A 21,945-nucleotide genomic window follows, 5' to 3' on the forward strand; every position below is an offset into this window, starting at 1 on the left:
TTTACACAGACTGTAAAATAGGGGGCTGGTCAGTCCGTAGTTAGCCGCTAGGTCCGGGTAGAAATCTGCTTTACCCTTGCTCGGGTCGGTAAAGGAATCTGCTTTTATTCTTGCTCCGGTCGGTACAGGAATCTTCTTTATCCTTGCTCAGTTCGGGGCCGGAATCTGCTTTATCCTCGGTGCGGGAGGAGGCAGGCAGGGGCAGAAATCCAGGGGGGAGCCAAGTCAAAGAAGTATCCAAGTTCAGATCCAGAGAGAAGCGGTCGGGAAGAGCAGAGTAGAGTAGCTGGTGGCGGTCCAAGGCAGAGAGAGCGAGCTGAAGGCTGGCGCGCCGTATTTATTGCGCAATCCCCCTCTCCCGACTTTGGGGAGGGCGGGGTCGACGCGCTGCCTTCATTCGCGGGTTGTTGATGATCCGCGGGCTGTGACGTCCGCTAAGATTTAATTAGCGGAGGTCACAACCTTTAGAACTACTCTACTCTTTATGCTCTTTTAATCGATCCTAACCACTCCTCCCTAGCATTTTTATTTATCAATCAGTTGTACATACATTCATTCAGTGTGGGGTCCCCGGCCCAACATATTCAGGGGAAATCGTAATTAATTTTCTTATATTTAATTTTACACAAATTCTTATTATCTAGTTATGCTAAGGAGAGTCCGGCTGTTTTATCAATGTCTTTTATTTCGTAATATCTACGGCCGAACTCTCTTAAACTTAGTCTAAATATTTCAATACATAGTCAATTCAAACTATTTCCCCGTACAGCGTTGCTTACGGGCGCGTTGATTGGTCCCAGGCGGTCGCTTGGGCCGGCCGGGCGCAGGCGGTGAGGGGAAGCGATGCGGGGGCAAGCGGGACTCGAGGTATCGGAGCCCCACGTAAGTTCTAAAACCAAGCTCACGCTCGGCGCCTCGACCATTATGAAATAGCGGCCGCCGTGAGCGGTACACACCGTCCGGTACACTCCCCCCGGCGCAGCGGTGTCTGCGCCCCATTTAGCTAGGACGGGGTTTTTGGCGCCGGCGTCCGCGATGGCTGGCGCCTTGATGTAGATGCGATGTGGATGCTGCTGTGGATGCCGATGCAGGATCCGGTGGTGCGGCTGACGAGAGGACGATGATTTTTACCGCCGGCCGTATGTATTCTCCGGTACTGGTTCGTACCCGGACTGCTCGTACCTGGCCGTCGGCAGCTGGCGTGGCTTCGATCACACGCCCTCTTGGCCAGCTGTTGCGAGGCAGGGCGGGGTCGGCGATTAGTACCAGGTCGTCCTTCAATATGGGAGCACTTCGGTGTTGCCATTTATGCCTCTCGGCCATTGTTGGCAAATACTCCCGCAGCCACCTCCGCCAGAACATGTCGGCAATCCGTTGGCCGATGCGCCACTGCTTTCGCAGACACATTTCTTCATCTTTGGGGCCGTACAGCGACAGGTGTGGGCGTTTTCCAGCCGACCCCAGCAAAAAATGGTTGGGCGTCAGCGGCTCCTCGTCCCGGGGGTCGACCGACAGGTGTGTTAGCGGCCGACTGTTTACTGCAAATTCTGCTTCAGCCATAGCGGTCAGCAGCGTCTCTTCTCTGGAAGCTCTTTCCTTCAGCACCACCTCTAGAGCTCGTTTTACAGACCTCACAAGGCGTTCCCACGCTCCCCCTATATGCGGTGATGCGGGCGGGAGAAAATGCCACTCGATGCTTTGAGTAGCGAGGTGGTCCTGAAGTCGTCCGTCATTTCGCAGGGCTGCGGTCGCTTCCCTCATCTCGCGGTCTGCCCCGCGAAAATTCGTCCCGTTATCCGAGTAGAGCGAAAGAGGTTGTCCTCGGCGCGCTGTCATCCGTTGTATCGCCATGATCGCGGCGTCGGCCGTGAGAGAATGTGCGATCTCAATGTGAATCGCTCGGGTGGAGAGACACGTGAAAAGAGCCCCGTATCGTTTTTCCCGCCGCCGGCCGACGGTGATTTCTATGGGCCCGAAATAATCCAGCCCGCAGTTAGTGAACGGACGCACGTGGTGGGCTAGTCGGGCGGCGGGTAGTTGGCCCATTAGCGGGGGGTGCGGTTTTTCTTTTCGCGCGTGGCATGTGGTGCATGCGTGCGTTATTTTTCTAATATTCGTTCGTAGTTTTAGAATGTAGAAACTTGCACGCAAGTCAGCCATCGTTTGCTCTGTGCTAGCGTGACCTCCCTTCTTGTTATGATGGGAGATTAACAAGCGTGTGTACGGGTCGTCCCCGTCAAGTATGACAGGGGTTCGTACGCTTTGGGCTACCTTTGCGGCTTGTAGCCGTGTGCCCATTCTCAGAACCCCATCCTGCCCGAGGAAAGGGGTAAGAGCATTGAGCCGACTGCCAACCGGCGCCGGTGCGTCATTGCGTAGGGATCGGATCTCTGCTCTAAATGTTTTGTATTGACATTTCTGGGCCCAGAGTGTTTCGGCGGCGCGGATTTCACCGGCGCGCAGAAGGCCCTCCTGATGAGCGCGGCGGGGTCCTTCTCGACACCTCCTAATGAAGCGCAGCATCCATCCCGTAGTTCGGACCAACCGTAGCCACGAGGAGAAACGCTCGAGATTGGGTAAGGCCTCCTCCGTGGTGATGGTGAGGCCTACGAACTTTGTCCTCACCTCCAAGAGGCCTTCGTCGGGCTGCATGTGGTGGCCTTTTTGCATGGGCCACTCGTTCTCCGGGGCGGTGATGAAAGGTGGTCCCGAGAACCACGGTCCACTGGGCGTCAGGACAGGCATCTCAATGTCGCGAGTGCCAATATCCGCCGGGTTAAGCTTAGTCGGGACCCATCTCCACTCGTTGACGCATGATAGGTCGTCAATCTCACCCAGGCGGTTGGAGACGAACGCTGAGTAGCTCCTTGGGTCCGTCCGCAGCCAGCACAGGACTGTGATGGAGTCTGTCCAGTATGTAGTCTTATTAATGCGGCATTGCATCTCCTTTCTAACGCTGACTGCGAGGCGGGCTGCCATGAGTGCCGCTTGTAGTTCGAGCCGCGGGATCGAAAGGGGTTTGAGGGGCGCCACCTTACATTTACTCGCCAGAAAGGTGGCGTGTTTTCCCTCTTGGTTTGTCTCCACCAGGTACGCTATTGCGCAACATGCGGCCTCAGAGGCGTCACAGAAGAGGTGAAGCTCAAACTCTCCATTCTTTTGTTGAAAGCAACGCCGCGGGATTCGGATGTCAATCACCTTCAGCGCTTTTATCCAGCCGGCCCACCGCGCCGCGTGCGTGTCGTGGATACGCTCGTCCCAGCCGACGTTGGACCTCCAAACGTCCTGAAGGAGGATTTTTGATCGCACGGTGAGGCAGGCCACGAATCCCACCGGGTCAAAGATCTTCATAATGGTGCTCAGCAGCTGCCTCTTTGTTGGGTGCCCGACGAGCTCAGCTGCTTCCGTCTCCTTGAAATCATAAATGAAGTGGTCGCCGACTGGGTCCCACGCTAGACCGAGCACCTTCTCAGTATCTGCGCCGGCGCCGCTATTTATCGTGACGGTCGACTTTGCTTTTTTATCCGCCGGTATGCTCTGGATTGCGGAGGGCACATTGGAGGCCCAGCTGGCGAGATGGAAGCCTCCCCGGGATAGAAGTGTGCTGACGCCTCGTACCAGCTCTGCGGCCTCGCTCACGGTGTCGGCCGCATCCAGGTAGTCATCCATATAAAATTTATTGCGTACCGCGGCGGCGGCGGCGGGGAATTCCGCGGCACCTTGCTCGGCCACCTTGTTACGTACATACTGGGCACTGCTCAGGGAACAAGTAGCGCCGAACATCATGGAGGTTAACCGGTAGGTAACCGTTGCCTCCAGTGGCGTAGCTCGCCACAGGAAAAGTTGAGAAAGCTGGTCTTCCTTCTTTATCTGAATTCGTAGGAACATTTCCTCGATGTCGGCGGCTATGGCAATCTTGCCCTCACGAAACCGTAGCAGGTTGCCCAACAGCGATGAGAGGAGGTCGGGCCCGGTTAGTAGCCGGTCGTTTAAGGATGTACCCCGGCAACGGCTAGCGGCGTCAAATACAACACGCAGTTTACCGGGGTTATTTGGGTTGGTAACTGCGAAGTGAGGCAGGTACCACTTTCTCTTTGCCTGTGCGCCTGCCTCGGCGTCGGATAGCTTGATGGCGTACCCGCGCTCTAATAATTGCGCAATTTTTGCCGAGTACGCCGCCGCCAGTTCGGGGTCCCTTCCCAGTTTTCGTTCAAGCGCGCTTAGCCGGTTTACCGCGCACTGCCGGTTGTCGGGCAACCATGAGTTATTTTCCCTCCATAGTAGGCCGGTCTCCCACCTGCCCGTACTCAGGGGGCGCGTTGTGCTCTCCATGAGGGCCTCGGCACGCTGTATATCTGCGGACACCCGGCTCACGCCAAGCGAGTCAACTGAAAAGTGCCTTTTGATGAGTTCACCGATTTTGCCCATTTCAGCCGTTTCGCCGATCATATTTAGCGTGGTGCCGCTATCTACGTCACGCCGGGTGCCCCCATGTTTGATCCAGCCGAGCGCGGTTCGTGACGTCATGCGGCCGCCATCTTCTTCTTGGACCTCCCGCGACACTATTAAATGTACATTGTCTTGGCCGATTAATAGCCGTGGTTTCACTTGCCGGCGGCCGGCCACTGTTTGTCGCGGGAGATCTAGGTCCGTCACTGTATTTGCGATAATTGGGTATTCGGCCCCGTCACCACGCACGGAAAGTTTAACACGCTGGGATGCGCTATCTGATGAGCACATCCCATTGGCACCATGTATACGGAGTCCACGGGGTGGTCCGCGCACCCCCACTATGTCAGCGAGTTCGGCATCGACGAGGGTCACGGTTGACCCTTCGTCGAGCAGCGCGTGGGTAGACACTTGCCCCTTCGGGCCACACACTTTCACCGCAACTACCTTAAGCAAAACCGAACTTTGCCCGAACCAAGTCGTGTTCACAGTTTCACTTGCGACGAAGGGAGCTGTATTGTACCTCGCGGGGTCATGTAATAGTTTATGGTGTGACAGGCGGCACGTGCCAACGCCGCAGCTCGTGCGAAATTTACACACCCGCGTGTAATGCCCTTTGTCTAGACACTTGTGGCACACGCGCGCACTTTTCACTAGGTCCCACCGGGCGGGAATGTCAATCGCGGCAAACTGCGGGCACTCTCGTAATTTGTGCAAACTGTTGCATTTTGCGCAATTTTCACTATTTACCGCGATCTTCTCACTTCTCACCGCCGAAGTGCTTTGCACGTGCACTTGGTCGCGACGGATCCGGGATGTCCGGGCAGAGTCAACGAGACCCGACCTCGGGACGGAATTTGCTAGCCGCTTCAGGAACGCTGCAAACTGGTGGATATCGGCAGCGGCGGCCCTGTCTGCGACCTTGTCGAGCCACGCGATGCGTAGGGCAAGCGGCATTTTGAAGGCCACCTCGCTGAGTAGAGCCGGGTTGCTTAGGTAATTGTCCGACAAGTTACCTAGCGAGGCAACGACATTTTGAATAGTTCCCGAAAATTCAACTATTGCTTCGTAGGAGGCGTCTTCAGGCAGGAGCGGCAACTTCTTGACCTTTTCGTACATCACGGCAGCAATGGCGTGGGCGCCGCCAAAACGGTGCTTCAGCACGTCAATAATCTCCGGGACCTGAGCGGGGTCCATCAAGAGAGGGTTGACGGCATCGCGCGCTTTTCCGCGCAGCGCGCGCTGTAATCTTATTAGATTCTCAGCAGCCGTCATCCCGCATATCGCGGTCGATTGTTGGTATTGTGCGTGAAAGGTTGGCCACTCAACCGGGTCCCCGGAAAATGTCGGCAGGTCCTTGGCTGCAGATTGCCGGGCAATGAGGGAAACCATCCGGTTGTCTTCCTCCTGGGCTCTCGGGGTACTTCCAGACTGCGAGCTGCGGATGGCATCTACCACAGCCGCGGTGAAGTGTGCGAACGGGTCTTGTCTAGAGTTTACCCAATCTTGCGTGTGGCGGGCAGTTTCATCCGCCGTCGGGTTTCCCGGGAATGGCCCGCCTCCCGCCAGTGTAGTAAGATCAGGCGTGGTTGGCGGGAGATGTGCTTCGAACGCACGTGGTTGGGCCTCCAGGCGGGGCGGCTCGCATGCTGCGGTCGGCTTGGCGGCATGCCGACGTCTCAGGCAGCCGCGATGAATCGAGCGGCTGCGGTGTCTCGAGCGGCAGCCTTGAAGCTCCGAGCGCGGCAATTAGTTGCTCGATCTGCCGGGCAGAGTCCCGGGAGCGTTTTCTCTCGGCCCGCAGTTCTTGTTGCAGCTGTCGGAGAGTGTTCTCTGTGGAAGCCTCGCTATCTGATGTGAGGCGCTCATCCGCGGAGACTGCGGTAGGGGCGGGTGCGGTGGCCAGAGCCGCTGCCGGGCAGCTCGTGCTCTAGCCAGTTCAGCTTGATGTGCAGCAGGTCCGGCATGATCTGGGCCGGGGGCTGCTGCGGGGGTTGGGCCGGGCACTTCGGGGCCGCGGCGTATGTCATCTCGTTCGGGAGCGCCCTCCTCACGGGCGCCCTTGCCAGAGCGGAGCGACCAGGACATCGTAGCGGCTGGTGACTAGATCCGGCTCGAAGGACCACTATGTAATCGACCAGCTAGGTCTTTTACACAGACTGTAAAATAGGGGGCCGGTCAGTCCGTAGTTAGCCGCTAGGTCCGGGTAGAAATCTGCTTTACCCTTGCTCGGGTCGGTAAAGGAATCTGCTTTTATTCTTGCTCCGGTCGGTACAGGAATCTTCTTTATCCTTGCTCAGTTTGGGGCCGGAATCTGCTTTATCCTCGGTGCGGGAGGAGGCAGGCAGGGGCAGAAATCCAGGGGGGAGCCAAGTCAAAGAAGTATCCAAGTTCAGATCCAGAGAGAAGTGGTCGGGAAGAGCAGAGTAGAGTAGCTGGTGGCGGTCCAAGGCAGAGAGAGCGAGCTGAAGGCTGGCGCGCCGTATTTATTGCGCAATCCCCCTCTCCCGACTTTGGGGAGGGCGGGGTCGACGCGCTGCCTTCATTTGCCGATTGTTGATGATCCGCGGGCTGTGACGTCCTCTAAGATTTAATTAGCGGAGGTCACAACCTTTAGAACTACTCTACTCTTTATGCTCTTTTAATCGATCCTAACCACTCCTCCCTAGCATTTTTATTTATCAATCAGTTGTACATACATTCATTCAGTGTGGGGTCCCCGGCCCAACATATTCAGGGGAAATCGTAATTAATTTTCTTATATTTAATTTTACACAAATTCTTATTATCTAGTTATGCTAAGGAGAGTCCGGCTGTTTTATCAATGTCTTTTATTTCGTAATATCTACGGCCGAACTCTCTCAAACTTAGTCTAAATATTTCAATACATAGTCAATTCAAACTATTTCCCCGTACAGCGTTGCTTACGGGCGCGTTGATTGGTCCCAGGCGGTCGCTTGGGCCGGCCGGGCGCAGGCGGTGAGGGGAAGCGATGCGGGGGCAAGCGGGACTCGAGGTATCGGAGCCCCACGTAAGTTCTAAAACCAAGCTCACGCTCGGCGCCTCGACCATTATGAAATAGCGGCCGCCGTGAGCGGTACACACCGTCCGGTACACATCCTTTATTTCAGTCTATCTTCCCCCAACAGTCCACTTCAATAAATAAATTTGGTTGTAAATCGTAAGTCAACTAAGCCCTCCTTTCTTTATATTAGGTGATTTTAATGCCCATTCCCCCGTCTGGGGTTCTGCTTTCAACGACCGAGATGGTCGAAGTGTGATGGATTTCGTAGATGAATCCAATCTTTTCCTTTGTAATGATGGATCTCCTACTAGGATCTCACGCCCCAGCACAAACCCCAATGCAGTGGATATCTCGATATGCTCTACTAGTCTGGCTTCTCTCTCCTCGTGGGCAGTGTCCCCCGACCCTTATTCCAGTGATCATTTCATGATCACCATTACTTATAAAACTTCTTTCCAATCAAACAAGTCTCATATTTTGACAAAGATTTAAACGAAACACACCAAGTAGGATGAATTTAACTCTACTAAATTTACACGCCACCGATATATTTTCCGTCAAAGATGACTATAATAACTTCAAATCAATGCTCATAACTGCAATAAATAAATCAAATCCTCTCCCTAAAACTAAATCTCTCAAAAAACTCTCTCCAACTCCCTGGTGGGATGAGGAATGTTCCAAAGTAGAATTCGGAAAGCTAAATCTCTTTCCTATCGTTACAATATGACTATGGAGAACTATCTTATATACAAAAACGCCGAATCGAATGCCAAAAGGGTATTGAGGTCAAAAAAAAGATCCGGGTGGTACAACTTCTGCAGTTCAGTATCTACGAACATTCCAATTTCGGAAGTTTGGTCTATGATCCGAAGATTTTGATCCTCCTTCAGTTCACCATCTCCTCGAGCGTCTCATTCTAAATGGATAGATGAATTCTTGGATAAAATTGCCCCCTCTTCTGTACCTAAATTAGGTGAAATATCTCCCATATGTTATACTTCCATGTCTAATCATTAGCTAGACTCTCCATTCACCTTAATGGAGCTAAGAAATTGTTTATCAACAGTCAAGGACTCATCTTCAGGCAGATATGGGATACCTTACAGCATAATCAAAACTAGTAAAGATAATGTTCTAAACCACTTCTTAAGCATCTTAAATAAAATCTTCCAGACTGGCATAATGCCTGATGATTGGAGTTCTCAAATAATCATCCATATTTTAAAAACAAAAAAAATCACCTAACTCTGGATCCAACTACAGGCCAATCGCTCTTTCATCCACCCTCAGTAAACTTTATGAAAAAATAATTAAAAACCGATTAGAATTTTTTGTCGAAAGTAAACAGCTTCTCTCTTCATCTCAATTTGGATTTAGGAAAAAAAATCCACTCAAGATAACCTTGCCAGCACTGATATTAATTTACCAATTTCTAAACAGGAAGTTTGTCTTGCCATCTTTACAGATATAGAAGGCGCCTTTGACAATGTTTCCATTCCAATCCTGAAAAAAAAACTTTTTGGCCTTGGCCTTCCCCCCTTGTTTGTCCAATCTATTATTAATCTATTTCTAGATAGGAACATTTTCATTGAACTTCCAAATATTTATCCTCAAAGTAGGTCTATTTGGAAGGGTTTACAACAAGGCGATGTATTGTCCCCCTTACTGTATAATATATACACATACGATATGCATGTCAATATTCCCGAACAAGTAAAAGTTATTGAGTTGGCAGATGACATAGTTATCTTCTTATAATCCAAAATCATCCCTCTCGCAGTCAAATATCTTAATGAAGCCCTTTGCACATGGCTCACGTTAAATGGTCTTGAACTTTAAATCCAAAATACTCAGTGTGTCACCTTCTCAAACCGCCATAAACCCCCCCCCCGTTCAAATTTTATTTAAAAATTCTCCAATCCCCAACGCTTCTGAAGTAAAATTTTTGGGAGTAACATTTGATAGGAAACTTAAATGGTCTTCCCATATTAATAATTTAGTTACTAAATGCGAAAAAAATTAAATATCATCAGATCATTATCTGGCGTTTGGTGGGGAGCTCACCCTACTTGAATTAAGTTGCTTTACAACCCACTTATTTGAAGCCATCTCGACTATGCCTGCCCACTTTTTAGTACTGCCTCAAATGTACTTGATAAATTAGACAAAATTCAATATAAATCTTTGCGAATAATAACTGGAGCGATGCAATCGTTACCCATCAATTCCCTTCAAGTAGAATGTTCTGATCCTACTCTTTATTTAAGACGTCAACAAATTTGTTCTTAAATGTTTAAATTCTAAAATGTCATCAGGTTATCCCCAGCGTCTCGTTGTTCATTAACTCAACCCATTCATCTACAATCAGAGCTTCAACTAAACCTCTTCCTGCCATCTGTAAATAATTTTAGTCTCTCTCAGAGCTTCACATCATCCAAAATGATCTACTTCTCTTATACAAATTAAAATATAGTCACGTCTCCCTATCCCCAACAATATTAGAAGGGATCGGAAGAAATAATTTTGAACATTCCCTCGTTCTTTCTGACTCTCCCATTTCCCTCCAAAAACTTAAATCCTGTCCTCTCCTTCATCCTGATGATCACTTTGTGTGCCTTATTCGAGAGATGATAGCCTCCATTCAAAGTTCTGGTAAAACTGTAACTCTGATTTGGGTTCCTGGACATGTTGGTGTCATGGGTAATGATATTGCGGATGCGTTGGCAAAACAAGGAGCGTCCAACCCTGTTGTTACCCTCGTAAACCACATTCCCCTATCTGACATTTTTTCCATCATCAAAGATAGATCCCGCAATGTTTGGGCAGAGTATTGGCACATTGCTAGTCAATCCAAGGGAGCCTGCTGTGCCTCAATATCCCATCAAAACCGTGGTTTCAGCAATTCCCCTATTTTTCCAAAAAATAAATTTGTTTACTCATTCGAATGAAGATCGGACATTGTTCCGTTCCTACCCACCTTTATAAAATTCACGTCGTTGACTCCCCAGATTGTACATTCTGTTGTCTAGAAGTGGGAACTTTAGATCACATATTTTTTGGTTGTCCATCTCTAAACCAAAATCCTCTCTTCTATCAAGCCTTATCTAATATTGCCTCCCCTCCATTCAACATCTTATCTCTAAGTCTGAACTCGACTCCAATTTTCATTGTAATTTTGAAATTTGCCTATTTAAATAAAATTAATATCTAAATTAACCTTTCGTTTCTTCATAATTTTAAATGATGGCCAAGAACACCCTTGAAGGGTGAAAGCTAGAAATAATGGAAAAAAATCACCGTAAGGTGCAAGGTGTTAAAGTAATTTAACGACCTTCATTCAAATTTAAACATAACAATAATTGAGGGAAACTTTATAGGGTAATAACCATTCATATTTTCCGATATGAACTCGGAAATCAATAATGGCATAGGTAATAAAAATAAAATCAATTTATTTTCATTATGGTACCAATACGAAAATAATGTTAATTTACCATCTCTAAGTGGCTTCACCACAAATTGATAATGCCTTCAGGGGGCCAATAATAAACTGTCTTTTGTAAATTTAATAACAATATAATTTAATTATTTATTAGAGACTATATTAGCGATTCCTAAACGAAAATTTGAAACAGAAAAGTCAAAAAATATACTGTCACATCTAGATGTGTCACATAGATACTGTCACATCTAGATGTGACAGTATATTTTTTGACTTACTAGTACTCGAACCCAGGACACTTGCCTTGCACGAGATATTCCAAAAAAATAAAATAAGTTAATTTCAATAAATACATAACAGTGTTTTTATTTTAAAACATTTTTATAATTTGAATCTCACTGGGTAAATTCTGTATGGTTCAAATGATGTATGTGAATAAAATAGAATGCATTGAATATAAAATAAAGGAAATTAAATGAAATATTAAGAAATAGAATCAAGTGATAAAAATGAAATAATAATGGCAGTAATAAAAAACTATATAAAAAATAAAATTAGACAATATGTAAGTAATTATTTATACACTTGTGTATAATAGGCGTACTATACATACTTTTGAGGTATATTTTTTGTAATATCGCCTTTTTTGTTATATTCATTTTGTTCGTGAAATGTATTTTTGTTTCCCTCATTTTTTGTATCGAATGTAATTTATTTTTCAGCTCGACGTTTTTCATAACTTCCGTATACTTAAAATATCGATTAAACAGTTAAATAATAAGACGTCGATCCAAAATGTAATTTTATTAGAAAATAGAGTGTTTTTACATCTATTCAAATAACCGTCGAATCGCTCGTCAAAATGTTATTTCAATCATTGCGATTGATTGCAACGATCATTGCCCTCAAGCAATCCATATTGAGTTCATCTGAAGTGATCATATCACTATTCTAGCTACAGAAAACACTTCCTTTGACTGGCCGACAGACTCAAGTGAATTCCAAATCTCCATGAAGCCGCACAATTACTTCAAGATTATGCCTGCAGGATAATTAACGGGAGCTGCAATGTATTGCAGTTGCCGTAGCAGAATGAGTGAGTATACACTAGAAATTAGATAGCGCACATTCCGGACTATTATTCCGCCGGTTGTGAATGTAAACACCTGTCTAATAAAACATGTGCCGCAGAGTTGGTGACGTTATCTACCCCTCGCAGTCGACGAACTAGGAATTAGGGGATGAAAGGACGCCCCAGATCTCTTCATCTTTTTTAGGATTCGATGCATGTGAAGGGTTGAAAACTGATTGACGGATGGACAGATAACATCGAAACGTAATATTATATTTCATCCAAATAAAAGAAAGCTTAATTTGGAAGTGACACTGAATCCAAATACTACACAACCAAACTTTTTAACAGTATGCCCATCACTCTGAAACAATTACTGATTGTAAATACATCTATAAACTTTCTCAAAAAACATATCGTAGCCTGGATAAAAAATAAAGATTTTCACTTCATTCAAAAGATTATAATTTCAAACCAAACATAACCAAAATATAATAAGTTAAATTTAATATTATACACGTTTTCCAACAATTATCCGCAAATACATACACTCACATAGAAATGTGTGATTACATGTTTGAATATATGTCTGTGAAAAAAAAATTAACCTTCTACTACAACACATAAATACCTGTCACACTTAATCACAAACACGTTAACACCTCAGCACAGCTTCTCTTAGTGAGGTGTTCACGTAACATACAATATCACCCACACACAGTTTTATCTATATCAACCTATTTTCTTTATTTTTTGTACCTTTTTTCTGTACTACAATACAAACCCTGTAATCATTTGTAAAATATGTATTCAAGAAGAGACATAAATAAATCTCTGAAATGTTTTCAATAAAATATTATTCACGTTCTCCCTCCCTAAACAGGAGTTTCATTTCAATTAAATTTGTTTATTCCTTTAAAAACATTACAAAATTATTTTTTTTTTCGTTTTTTACTACATTTGTAAAATGGTATTACACAATAAAGCGGTGTATCAACTATACCAGCATAAATAGAGCTTGCCTTTTAAAGACAGCTTCACCGATGCTAAATATGTCTTTATCCGAATTGATTCTGTTCGACAGCAAGATTGCTCTCCCCACTGTCATGACTATTGCCAAGTTAGTTCTGTAGGCCGGGAGAAATATAAAAATAAATATAAAAATATAAAAAAATATATAAAGCTTCACAATACTTGTAAAAGCATAGCAGGAAATTCAAAAAAATAAATACCAATTAAAATAATCTAGTTTTTCATTTACTTTTTGCGTTTAATTATTTTTACATGTGTCCAAAATGAAGTTTTTTTTGGCGGGAAATTGTTTAATAAATGAATACATTTTCCGTTAAACAGGGCCTTAAGACAAACTAAGTAATAATTGATATGAATGGCATTTTACTGTCGAAATCCTTAATCAATAATGTTAACAGAAATGAAAACTTATTAAATCGGTCAATTATTGCAGGATTTGCCAGAATCTGCGCCCGTTTCAAATGTATATTGGAAATTTCATCATGCTACGAGTAGCATGTTCTCATTTGCACTAACATCATTGGTTAAGAATTTTTCCCAGGTTATTTTTCTTTTTAAAACTTTTTTGAAAACTTGCAAATTTCAGTGAGAAAGCACCTCTTGGAGTATTAAAAGCAGCTGTCTACTTGCTGCCTAATGGGGTTCGCTGCCTGAATGTCGAAGTGACAAGCCTTATACGACTTTAAGAGATACATTTTCCATATGGCTGCTTTGAAATTGGAAACCTGATATTTCCACATACAAATATATATATATATATATATATATATATATATATATATATATATATATACATCCTTGTAATACTTCCAACATCTGCTCAGAGCACCGCGTGTTGACGCGTATGAAAACAAAATACGCCAACATTAATACAACTCCTTTAGTCCAACATTCCATATCTTTAAAGGCGTAACGTCCCACTGTGTTTCGTTTCATATAGCTAGACGGAAAAAAGTCACTTTGGAATTCTTGAAAAATTACGTCATGGGGGTATTAACAGGTAGTTAGTGTGACAAATGCTTTTGTAATTGGGGTAATTAATGCACGGGTTGACTCATTCCAGAGCCCCAAAGTTAGGTAAATTAATTAATGAATTATCAGTTGCTTTTATTCGTATCTTGTCGCGCAAGCTGTAAGGTTGTTTATGTGCTTAAAATAATGTGTTTTGGTTCCAAAAAAAATGAACTACTTTGGAAGGTATGTAGTATGTTATAAGTATAAAATTTTAATATAAAACATTACAGTTTAAAAAAAAAATAATGTTTAACTTGAGTATTTTTTTGTGGTTTAAAAATATTCAATTTCTAACTTCTCGAGAATTTTTTTCGGATAAAGTATCAATAAGGTTCCGTGATTTTTTTTTTGTAGATTGAACAATTCATTTTCTATCCAAATCAGTTTCGATATTTTTGCTCATTAATGCTCACCAATCATAATTTGTCATTTCACAGGCACCACATACCAGATTTCCAGGCAGGAATTGTTCGAGACGTGAAGAAGTTTACCCAAGAAAGAAAGGTTTCAGGGAATATATTATCATATTTTAAGTAAATTTAAACTTCAAAATCTCAGTGCAAGCAGTGAAAAAAATTTGAAAAGCCAAGTACAGTTAATATCTTTGAATATAACGAAAAAGTGGATCGCAGCTTCTTGGATTTGATAAATTTTAGAATTAACATTGAAGATGTAGATTTGAATGTAAAATTTAAAATGTTATTAACTATGGTAGATGGCAAAATTTGCAATGTAATGACTGGAAACAAATTGACTATGTCATGTTATATTTGTGGTGCCAAACCCAGTGAAATGAATACTGCGGTTATCAATAGAGATCCACGACAAGAATTTTATTCCTTCGGCTTATCTACATTGCATGCCTGGATAAAAACTTTTGAATGTTTTTTGCATATCGCTTACCGAATACAACTCTGGCAAGTCAGAGGAAACAAAAAAAGAATTAAAGGAACGGTTTAAAAGTGAAATGGGATTTTTTTTATTTATTTTATTAATAATAACATACAACAAACGATGTTGTATTCCCATGAGTTATTAAACTCATTAAGGGATCGCCAATTGGTAGTTTTGAAATAGAATGAGTAAAAAAATGAAAAAAGAGTTTTGTACAAAAATATATATATATATATTGTTTTTTTTTTTTGATTAATTGTAGATAAGCCAAAGCCTGGGTTTGGCAACACAAACACTGGTTTTTTCGAGAGCACGAAAAGAGTGCCGAGATAACGGTTGTAGATGCGGGGCTCATCAAGAGGTTTTGCATAATTTTGAGTACAATAGCTTCTGGGTATAGCATTAACATCGAACATTTTGAACAGTATGTGCATGACACTAAGGAGTTATATCTTAACCTATATGATTGGTATACCATGTTAACAACTGTTCATAAACTATTATACCATTCATTTGATGTGATTAGTTCGTGCATTGTACCTATTGGGCAGCTGTCAGAAGAGGCGCGAAATAAAGACTGTAAAAGATTTAGGTAATTGCACACCAGAAAAATCGACCGAACATCAACAAACAGAGATATGTTAACCATGCTATTAATTACATCAGATCCAATAATAAATAGTTTTACAGAGGTTCCAAGAAAAAAATCGAGCTCACTTCCCTCTGAAGTGTTAAATTTACTTGTTCCACCCAATTCCGAGTCAAGAACGCAATGTTTGCGATCTGATGACTCCTCTGAACATTATTCTGATGACTCCTCTGAACATTATTCTGATGATTCCTCTGAACATAACTCAGATAGCATCTAGTTTCAATAAGCAATATGTTTAAGCACTTTCTCACAAATCTATTGGTTCTGTACTCTGTCTTAAAAAAATTAAAGATGTTTATGTGCAGTTAATTTATCTCGCTGAAAATGACTCAGATAGCACTTTATTAGATATGTAATAATTTTTTGTTTCGTTACTGTTCTTGCATAACTTGTGATATTATTATTTTATTTTCTGACTGTACTTTCTGCAACTAATGCTTGTTTTTATTAAGTTCTGTTGCTAAATTTGACTAAAATTGTTTTCTTAGATTAGTAATAATGATTGTTTTGATTATTTTTTAGCTATTTTTTTATCATTTATTTATACTTTCGGAATTGTTTCGTGGTTTGTTTTATATTTTTTGACTGTGCTTTTACATATTTATTATTCTCAAAATAGACATATTTTAAACTTTTTAAATTTGTTTTCTTTAAAAACCTCAAATACGGTATTAATACTGTTATTAATTATTAAAAAGATTTTTTTTCAGATTTTTTTTTTTTTTTTAGAAAAAAATTAAATTAATCACTTTCAACCAAAATTTTCAATACATTCAGATTAAATACTCCCCACAAGAGGGTTCCAAACACTTTATAATTATAAAAGAGTTTTTTCCGTCTAGCTTGTATGAAACGAAACACTGTGGCGTCCCTTTGTGACCTCATTATTTCGCATAAGCGACATATTTAACGGAAAGAGATTTTAATTAGTTTCAAAGTTCTCAGCTGCAGGTTCACAGACAACATAATAATGAAGAACAATACAGAGATAATCTATTGGTGGTTAAGACCGCCTCAAAGGCCTTAATTCTATTAGTAACATTTCCTTTATTTATAAAGCATCTCATTTGAAATTCCATCAGCGTTTTGTACAAAAGGCAAATTGCTTTTTTTATTTCAGTTTAAAGGTTAGGAACCCGCTATAAATTTGACCGCAGGGATGGGAATGTCAAATAGGGGACCTTTGTTATCAAATGCATCCTTCGCACATGAAAAAGTACAGGAGACATTAAGGGATACTTACCCCCGGTCATAAGTCACCCCCATCTCCAGGCGACGATGCGACGGACGCCAAGCGGACGACAAACAAACGACTAAATGGAGAACGAAGAGTTCTGTATTTCGGCTTTGTATTTTCCATCAATCTGTACCTAACCCCAACAATATTAAATTGATATGCTTACGCTACGTTAAACATGCCGTCCGATTCCATCGTTTTTCAACATTCCGCCGCATAAATGAAACTTTTACAGGTTTCAGCCATTAGCTGACTCACTTGTTTACAGTGATGTTTTTAATTAAAAGGGTTTATATTTATTTTGGCCGAGTGGAACAGTGTTATCTGGAGATTAATTTTATGGGAATTTTATGATGGGCAGGAACCAACATTTTGAGTATTTGCCTGATTTTTTTCAACAATATTCGCTGTTCAACTGACATCCATTATACACTTAACAAAAAAATTCAACAATTTTAATGATTTATAACTGAACCAACAAAACCGAGCATTTATAACTTTAAAAAAATTGATAAATATAAATTTGTTTATTTTAGACTGGACTGATTTCATCCCGCTGCAGACATATTTACACTGATAAATTTACGATATTTATAACATTTTGGTTAAAAGGTGAAAATCTTAAATTACATAGGGAATATTTTTCAGTTCGTAAATTTAAATTGCAAGCAAAACGGATATATGTTTTTCTTAGTTGATGGCTTTGGCCGTGCTTTGTGACCAGATCTGAATAGCTAGGTACTTCCCCACCGTCCTCTTCCACATCTCCCCCCCTCTAGACTACCCTCAGCCTCAAAACATACCTCAATGGGGGATTTCATAGACTCACTGGCTCCAGACGGTTGAGAGTGCTAGGGACTCTTGTGTGGTTTTACAAAAAACTTGTTATTTTGAGTCTTTGAGGCACAGTTAAACCGTTTCAGTCCAAAAAAAGAGTAAGAAAAAAGTTTTACAGTTCTTAATCATAATACATACAATAAAACCTACCTAAAAAGTTTCAAAAATAAAAATGAAACAACTATTCTATACATCATTGTGACGATGTACGTAAGAAAAACTTTCAAGTTTTCATCGAAGCAAAATATTCGACTACAACATTATATCGGTACGTGTAGGTACCTAATATGTTTTCTGTTATAAAAAAGTTTTCAAGATGTCTGTAAAACATGTTATAACAGTTGGTGGCCTTCATCATGAATGGGCACTTAATGAAGATGTTGGTTCAATGCAGAAAAAAACAAATATACTTACAGAAATGTTTATTTCCTCTCAAATAATTATGCTGGAAATGTCAAAGCCCTTTCTTCCGAGAAGTACAGAACTAGCGGTCGCAGATGTGGCAAATTTTCTTAGGAACTCAGAACGAAGTAAAAGTTGCGCGTTGTTTGATGGGGGTATCGGGGTTTCACAAAGGCACAATTCGGCACTTTTCTAAATACTTTATTTTTGTGAGATGGGAAGTTTTTCTTTTGTACTAATTGCAGCGGGAAGAAAACGCCGCCGTTCCCTGAAAATGCTTTCAAGTAATTGAAATAGGAAACGTGTTTTTCTTTTATATATATTAATAGTATTATTATTAAATTTACAAAAAAACAGTTTATTACTAAAAAAGATCTGCTGTGTAGTTATTATAACGCGTGAAAGTTGTTTCGCTCTCTGAAGGCTTTATCAAACTGTGCTGAAGCCACTTACAGACGGTATATTCATATTATTTTCATAAAGGTACTTATAATGAAACAAATAGATTTCATTTTTATTACCTACACTATTATTGATTTCTATAGTTTTTATGGTTATTACCTATAGGTAATATAAAAGAAAAAAAAATCAAAATGAAGTTCTACAAATTAAACTACATAACGAAAAAAAAGGAAACGTATTTTTATATTTTAAGTAGGTAGCTACGAGATTTACTACTATTTTTAATGATTAATTTGAAACCATGTGGCCCCTTGACTCTTTTTTTTAAGTTAAAGGAATTTCTAAAAACAAAATTCATTTGCGAGATTTTGTTTGTGCGAGTTTTGGCTTCTTCAAAAAAATTATTTGTGACCATAGGTCTTAACCATTTCGGCACCGCACGGTTATAAAGAGTTTTTTTTTATTAATAATCAAAAAATAACATATCCCACAAATAATTGTTGAATTAAAAAAATATTTTAATTTACAATGTAACATGTATAAATATAAAGAAAAGATAAAAAAATCAGAAAAATAATAATATAACCCGAGTCCAAGCAAAACAGCCAAAACGAGATCTGTCATTATATTTACAGTATTTGTTTCTGGAATACAGGTTGCAAATACTGAAAATACTTATAATTATACTACTATAAATAACATTAAAAAAATAGATGAGCTTCAGGAATATCCCTCACAAGCGATACGCAAAACACGGCGCGATTTGTTTGACAAAATCAAGAGATATATATGTTCTTCGTGAGAAACTCTGGTGTTGAAAGGGTTAATATAATGATATTGGTTTTATAAACGCACGGTGTCCAGAAACTCGTAGTATCTACAAACAGGAATCTTGTAAATCTGCATCACATATGGAGACGGTTTTGTAGAACCTATTACTTTTCTGATTTGATCTATCGTTTCCGAGTATACAGTTTATACTACGAGTTTCCGGACACCGAGTACAGCAGGTACTTAAAATAAGTAGATCGCATAAATTGATATTTTATCACAACCTTCCATCAGGTTATTGGCAAATGTTTTAAAATAAAAATTATTTTGAAAAGTTTTGTCTGCATCTCTATCTATTATATATTAACTAAGGCATATAATGGCGTGCAATAAAATGTTGCGTTGGTATTCATCTCTTATTCAATAATATTAATACTAAGGATGGGTTGTTTTATAGAATTTGAAAAATTCATCAAATTTCAACGTTCATTCAAGTTCTGTTATGAAATCATTATAAGCCAGTTACTTGAGAGAACTGAAATAATAACAGAACTTTCACAGAATTTGAAAATGAGCTTTGAAATTCGAAGAATTGATCAATTTTTTTCGAACTAACCCAAACCTTAATTAATTACCGTTTTTAGTTAAATGAATTAAGTATTTATGATAAAAATAACAATATTCTTTTTTTTTAATTTTAATTTAAATTTGTAGTGTATAAGAAATTACATAAAAGAGAATTTGAAATATAAAAAAAAAAAATTAAGGATATAAAATCGGGCAGTGGGGAAGATCGAGTCGACGAGGAGAGATTCTTTCAAGAATCAATAGGATTCCTTCAAACTTTAAGAAAAAAAAATCATAAAAAAATACAGAAATTTTAATAACTTAATCTTAACGTGTAATTGTGGTGCATAGCCGACCTCTTCCCGTCTCGATTTCACCCAAGTACAGATAGTTACGTTTGACTACTATAAAATAATTTTCAAATTTAATTTAATATTCATTGATAAGTTGAAACAACCCACTCAAACAAGCCATTTTTATAATTTTCTCAGAACCTGTTTATGCATCCATTCAATGTCAGTTAGTATTTGAGTGGACAAATACATGATTTTTCGTCTGCTCGCTTAGTCCTCTATCATTGGAGAAGTAACTCTGTCCACATAATAATGGTGGGAGAAGGAGGAATAAACATATTTTCAGAGTATTTGTAACCCGGGAATGTTTATAATTTCTAAAAAATAATAATAAAATAAGACTAGTTGATTTTTTCAACCCTTGAGGTACACCCCACAAGTGAAACGTTACCACCGCGAAACGAACTCTTATTTTTGAAACACCACCTCATTATTTGCCGAGTTAAAAGTACTCGCATAGTGACTTCAGTTATTTATTATCTGAGTGCATTCTGTATTTTCATCTTTCAGCTGAATCTTTCATGAGGTCAGAAAGATTCGTGAGGTTGACTTACTAAATAATAATGACATGTTTTCCGCTAGATTCGCATTCGCAACAATCTGCATTAAAAATTTCTCACAACACAAAAAAAATAACGTTCTTCTAATTCTGCATCGCTTTTTTATTTTAAATCATTTGAATAAATAACGCAATGTAAAATTACGTTAATACTTGATAATGACATATTGTTAATTTATTTTAGTAACGTACCATTATATAATACTATCGAAAAGATGTCGGAAAATGATAGTCGATTGATATTTTTCTCCGTCGACTTGACGATTAAATTCGATACGACAATCCTATACTCAAATTCAAATTTGTTATTTATAAGTAAAAAATTATATCAATAAACACAAACAGGGTAGAAAAATTCTATATTGCTGAATGTTTCTATTCTAAATATTTCGTTTGTGGTCTAGTTTTTATATAAATATTTATTTTAGAAATTAGTTCTGATTTCATTAAGTTGTTTAATAATTTGCATAAACACGACAAGTCTGTTATTTTTCTTCTGTTAGTTAGACTTTTAAGGTTGAAGTATTTTAATCGTTCATTGCAGGTAATAAGAGTGTTTCTTGCTCTCATTTTAGAGAAGATTGTCTTGGTTAAGGTGCTTTGAATAGATTCAACTAAGTTTTGGTCGATTGCAAAATGAGAGCACTAGATTAGGGAACCATATTCTATTATGCCATGAACCAGGTTAGGATAATGGTTTCATAAGTAATTCCAATTATAAAACCAATTCATTTATTTACTATTTCCTAAGTGTACAAACGGAATGTAAGAGTACAATCCCGGGTAATTTCCAAATCTCTGATTGATATTTGTTTGTCTAAAACTATATCACAGATGAAATAATCGTATTCAATTTTAGCCTAAGAATAAAATTTATCTTGAAACAATGTAACTACTGACAAAGCATTACGCTATCTCAAAATTTTTTTTAAAAAATCCTTAAAAGCATAAATATTTCGTCCTTACTTTGTGATTCATCCACATTTATACACACCCTTTGGCTAATCTGACTCTTCATATGACCCACATCAATTACCTAATTGACTTTGATCGCATTATGTCTTCCCTGGATGCTTCTAACTTGTTGTTTCAATTGCGCGTCACATTTATATTCCCCGGGCAGTTTGTTCCCTATTCATCTGTTCTACATGTCCAAACTCTCTAGAGTTCATTACTTTAACACAGAACGAGCATTATTTTCATACTCATAATTTAAAATTCGTTCTTGAATTAT

The 21,945-nt window shown here is 40.5% G+C and overlaps 1 protein-coding gene across 1 annotated transcript; it reads right to left on the minus strand.

The window, feature by feature from the left end:
* Nucleotides 1-70: 70 nt before the first annotated feature.
* LOC149421340 (uncharacterized) lies at nucleotides 71-6,479 on the minus strand. The gene is made up of 4 exons (XM_089635496.1): nucleotides 6,329-6,479; nucleotides 1,183-6,176; nucleotides 780-1,073; nucleotides 71-286 (listed from the first exon to the last, which is right to left on the minus strand). Exons 1-4 carry the CDS (start codon nucleotides 6,477-6,479, stop codon nucleotides 71-73), a joined length of 5,655 nt encoding a protein of 1,884 aa, XP_089491622.1.
* Nucleotides 6,480-21,945: the final 15,466 nt, after the last annotated feature.

This window comes from Hesperophylax consimilis, chromosome 9, assembly GCF_061612785.1.
Source record: "Hesperophylax consimilis isolate HC1 chromosome 9, BYU_Hcon_1.0, whole genome shotgun sequence".
Taxonomy (NCBI): Eukaryota; Metazoa; Arthropoda; class Insecta; order Trichoptera; family Limnephilidae; genus Hesperophylax; species Hesperophylax consimilis.

Bases quoted from the DNA above. Each gene is read 5' to 3' on its own strand.
- LOC149421340 (XM_089635496.1), bottom strand. From the start codon at position 6,479: ATGACATACGCCGCGGCCCCGAAGTGCCCGGCCCAACCCCCGCAGCAG. The intron at 6,177-6,328 runs GTCTCCGCGGAT...CGGAGCTTCAAG, and splicing joins CCGCACCCGCCCCTACCGCA to GCTGCCGCTCGAGACACCGC. The intron at 287-779 runs GTAAGCAACGCT...GACCGCCACCAG, and splicing joins TGGGACCAATCAACGCGCCC to CTACTCTACTCTGCTCTTCC.